The 4,609-nt window shown below is 45.3% G+C and overlaps 1 protein-coding gene across 2 annotated transcripts; it reads left to right on the top strand.

Moving 5' to 3' along the window:
- The first annotated feature begins 2,838 nt into the window (after positions 1 to 2,838).
- On the top strand, positions 2,839 to 4,377 carry RTL3 (retrotransposon Gag like 3). Of its 2 annotated transcripts, XM_061179200.1 has the most exons (2): positions 2,839 to 3,249; positions 3,340 to 4,377. In XM_061179200.1, exons 1-2 carry the CDS (start codon positions 2,839 to 2,841, stop codon positions 4,375 to 4,377), a joined length of 1,449 nt encoding a protein of 482 aa, XP_061035183.1. The 2 variants fall into 2 exon arrangements, with proteins under 2 accessions (XP_061035183.1, XP_061035181.1); XM_061179198.1 differs by having other exon boundaries at positions 2,839 to 4,377.
- Positions 4,378 to 4,609: the final 232 nt, after the last annotated feature.

Below are 4,609 nucleotides of genomic sequence, written 5' to 3'. Positions count from 1 at the left end.
GCTCAGGTGCCTACAGTTCTGATTCTAGAGCATTATTTGGTAAACTAAATCATCCATAACCCAGCCAGGAAGAAAAGAAAAGCTCCCGAGTGGTGAAAAATCAAGCTGTAAAATCCATGCACTGTAAATTTCTTCATATGAGAGCCCCCGTTCAGCCCTTACACAATTCTAGCAAGTTTAACTCTCTAGTTTCCCAATTCACAGATGCTTAAAAAGAATAAATTAAAATGATGTTTCTGCTGCTATAGCTGCTTATCATCATCATCATCATAGTCAACCTTCACTGGGTATTACTAGCTGCTAGACACTGTGCTAAGCCTTTTAAATGTATTATTTCGTTAAATCTTTGCAATGACTCTATAAAGTTAAGTACCACTAATAGCTCCATTTTACAGTTTTATAAGCTGAATTTTATTTTTTTAATTTAATTTTTTATATAAGCTGAATTTTAGGCTAAATTTTAGAAGGACTAAATAATTTGCCAAATTTGCCTACACTTAGTATAGAAAGGTATATAGTTAACAGCGTGGAGGGCTATGTGACAGTTTGATAGCAAAAGAGTAGAAAAATACAAAGTGAAAAAAAATTACAAGAAGTTGGAAAGTATAGCAATTTGGAGGTATTTAATTTGGAGACTGGCCACTTTATACCTCTCAATAGCTTTCAGAAGGCAACATGGTGTTAAACACAGTAAAGGAGCTGGTTTGTGTAAGTATGAGCCCAAACCATTAAAAAATAAATCAAATTACACTCAAAATAATCTACTTAAGAATGGAGAAATAAGTGTAATGCATTCTACAAATATTTCTCAGAATTTTTTTAATTGGTAAGGTAAATATCAACTGTGTGTTTTGGATTCTCAAAGGGAAGGCTCCAGTTATCTAAAAAATTCACATAACCAGAACACATTATTTCCCGATGATGGTGGTATTTTTATGTGTGTTGTGTTTCTAAAGAATAAAACATCAAAAGGAAGGGAGGTAATATCATTTGATTTGCAAAAGGTTTTACTTTTCAAAGCCTCTGCATTAAGGTTCAGCTTGTCCAGTCTGTCAGTTTGCTGTGGTTTGGGCATATTCCATCACCAGGGTTTATCCCATTATGCTGATTAATGTAGAACTGACCATTTTTAAAGGAGACTTTAGACCATGAATAACCTGATGTGTGATTTGATTTGGCCAGAGACAGTTCCCAACCGCACTCCTTACTAGGACAAAAATGAGTCTTACCTAAAATGGCCACATGGCCCATGCCCAGGGCGTGACTGTGATTTGTCATGAGAAGAGAAGGTGAGATCTTGAGCAAGGTCATTTCTCAAGAGGCCAGCCCTTAGTGGGATACCTGGGTGCTGCCTAGAACACCTGAGTAGCTCAGGGAAGGATGAGAACCCTGGGCCAAGACATTCAGAAGGAGCCAGGGACCCTGCAAGACTGTTACAAGTACCTTTCAACAAAGTTGACCTCCTCTAAAATCTTACCCTATTATACTTTGTCTAGATCTGTCCATGGTAAAATTCCCAAGAAAACATTGCAGAGAGGGACCCTAGGGACTGAGTAGGTGGGTGGGGGAAGGGACTAAGGTGCTGCAGGCTGCTCTCTGAGTAAGAATTAAACAAACAGCCCAGTGTGGATAGAGTGATGGGAGGTTATATTAGACGGACATAAAAAATAAAGTCCCAAACCACTGTGGTCATTCAGAAATGTTTGCAACTTTTCACAAGGGCAGTGGCATTACTCCCAATTTCCTGGCCAAATATTTATTAAAGTAACCAAGGGCTGAGTACATGAGGCTGCCTCACATGGGCGCAACATCCTACTTTCCTTGCTGCTCTAAACTGAGAGGTACTGTCAAAAAAAACTCTTCCACACTCGAAATAGCTACGTTACAGAGGAGAGTTGGAACGTGTTCTGGGAGTGGGTGTGTTTGTTTGAGTTCAGTGTATGCAGAAAAGGCAAGCCTCCACAGCCATTCACACACTTCCCTTCTCAGCGATGGGTACGCAGACAGCCGAGCTCCTGGACTAAGTCTCTGAATGGTAATGTACATTTATAAAGATTATTTTCTTAACTATTTTGAGGCATTTTATAAATAATGTGCATGTGTCTGCTGAGCGCATATATATATTTTGTCAACTTTTGCTTGTTTTCTCCTGAGGCTGGTCTTGTGTGGTTACTTATGTGGTATGATTTCTGAGGTGTCAGAAAGAACTCACCCCTACCTCCTACCCCAGCCACCCAAAAATATCTCTTGGGTTGGCCCACCACAGAACTTAAAATCCCCACATTGCTCAAACATTTGATTTAGTCATTGAAAGCAGCTGTTAAAATCCAAGTGTTACATTGGGATATTAGGCAGACATTAGAAATTAAAGACTATATAAAACAGGAAAAAATATGGAGAAATTGCTTCTAATATAATGCTCACTTTCAAAAGAAGAATGCAAAATAAATACACGGATTTGGTCAGATGCTGTTCTTAAAATGTCATGGGGTCAGAGCCAGCATATATGACCCAGTTCATGAATATGAGCCTATAGTAAAAGAAATCCAGCACTGCTGGGCAAGTTTTGTCATGATTTATTTTGAATGAGTGCTTTCCACAGTTTCTGATCCTCAGATCCCACTCTCTTCACAGTGTATCTGACACCTCCCTTTGCTGAGCTCCGGGGGCTCACAGTGACCTCCTGTTAATCAACCTTGGTGGGGCCCAAATCCCCACTTTCTGGAAAACTCAAGGAGCCTAACATCTGCCTGTGAGGAGCTTTTAGAAAGACCTCACAAGCGCTCACCCACTCTCTCTTGGCAGCAAACTGCCAAACCAAGTCCATTTCCTCAAAAGATGGTGGAGGACTTAGCAGCCTCCTATATTGCTCTGAAATTGGAGAATGAAATTCTGCAGGCTCAAGTGCAGCGGCTGATGGAGGAAAATGCTGCCTTGCAGTCCCAGATCCCAGAGCTCCAGAAGCCCCAAGCAGCCAAAGAGAATGAACCACTCCAGAAGCCCTCAGAGGCCCAGGAGACCCAGAGACCCCCAGAGACCCTGGATTTCCCAGCAGCCTTGGAACCCCAAGAGCCCCCAGAGGTCAAGGAGCCCCAGAAGCCCAGAGAGACTCAGGACCTCCCATCCTGGGAGCCCTCAGCAGCCCAGGAGCCCCAAAAATCCTTGGAACCCCCAGCAGATCCAGAGTCCCTGGAGCCCCCAGCAACCCAGGATCCCCAGGCACCTTCAATGGTCCACGAGCTCACAGGAGCCTGGATATCCCATAAGCCCTCAGAGGCCAAGGAGCCTCAGAAGCTCCCAATGGCCCAGGAGGTCCAGAAGCCCGCAGAATTCAAGGAGGTTCAGGAGCCCCCAGATACCCAGGATGCCCCAGCAGGCCAAGGGACCCAGAATTCAGAGCTCCAGGATCCCCCAAATGCCCAGGAGCTCCAGGAGGCACCAAAATGCCAGGACACCTCAACACACCTGGAGTCCCTTGAGTTTCTTGCCCCCCAGGAGCTCCAGGATCCTTCAGATGCCCAGGAGTTCCTAGGACTCTTAACACCCAAGGAGTCCCTGGACGGCCTAACAGCTGCTGAAACATCAGCAGCTTCAGAGTTTCCACAGTCTTCCAATGGGTTAGAGGCTGAAGCTTTCCCTCTAGAATACCCTTTAGCCTTCAATGGGGATGCCCAGAAGCTTCCTGAGTTTCTGGTTCAATTGAATAGTTACATGAGAGTCAGAGGGCACCTGTATCCCACCGAAGCAGCTCTGGTAAGCTTTGTTGGCAACCGCTTCTCAGGTGAAGCAGGAAAGTGGTTCCAGCCCTTAGTAGATATCCAAAGCCCCTTGCTGGAGCAATTTGAAAGTTTCATACAAGTGCTCCAGGATACCTTTGACAATCCAGAAAACATGGAAGATGCCAACCACCGCATCCGTAAGCTCTGCCAAGGGGAGGACCATGTCCACCAGTATGCGACCCACTTCCACATCATTGCTCAAGAGCTAAACTGGGATGAAAGCACTCTCTGCATCCAATTTCAGGAAGGGCTTGCCAGTTCTATCCGAGATGAACTGTCTCGCACAAACCCAGCCACCAACCTATCTGATCTGATCACCCAATGCATCACCCTAGAAGAGAAGTTAAGTGGTAAGCCTGATCTAAGTCCACAAGAGGCAAGTCCCTCTCAGGAGAAAGCTGGGTTTGATAGTCCACCAGATGAAAACCAGCCTGTGCAGGCTTCAAGCAATCGCCCACACCTCAGTGAAGCCGAACGAGCCCGCCGCCGTGAAGGCCACTTGTGCCTCTACTGTGGTTATCCTGGTCATTTCGCCAGAGATTGCCCTGTCAAGCCTCATCGTGCCCAGCAGGCGGGAAACATCGAGGCCCGGCGGTAAGGGGGAACCCGGGCGGGCCAATCTACAAATATGCCTCCCCCTCACTTCCAATATCCATGTCTCGTACTCTATGGCTTACTGTTGAAATCCGACTGGGAAGACGACAGTTTTTTGAGCAAGCGATGGTGGATTCAGGCTCCTACAGAAACAGCATTGACCATTCTGTGGTTCTTCGAGAGAAGCTGCCCATCCGCAATAACATCTTTCCTCTGATGCTCGAAACTGTAGATGG

The sequence above is a fragment of the Eubalaena glacialis genome, chromosome X, assembly GCF_028564815.1.
Source record: "Eubalaena glacialis isolate mEubGla1 chromosome X, mEubGla1.1.hap2.+ XY, whole genome shotgun sequence".
Classification (NCBI taxonomy): Eukaryota; Metazoa; Chordata; class Mammalia; order Artiodactyla; family Balaenidae; genus Eubalaena; species Eubalaena glacialis.
The sequence above is the reverse complement of the archived record's forward strand: the minus strand, read 5'-3'. Positions and strand labels throughout refer to the sequence as shown.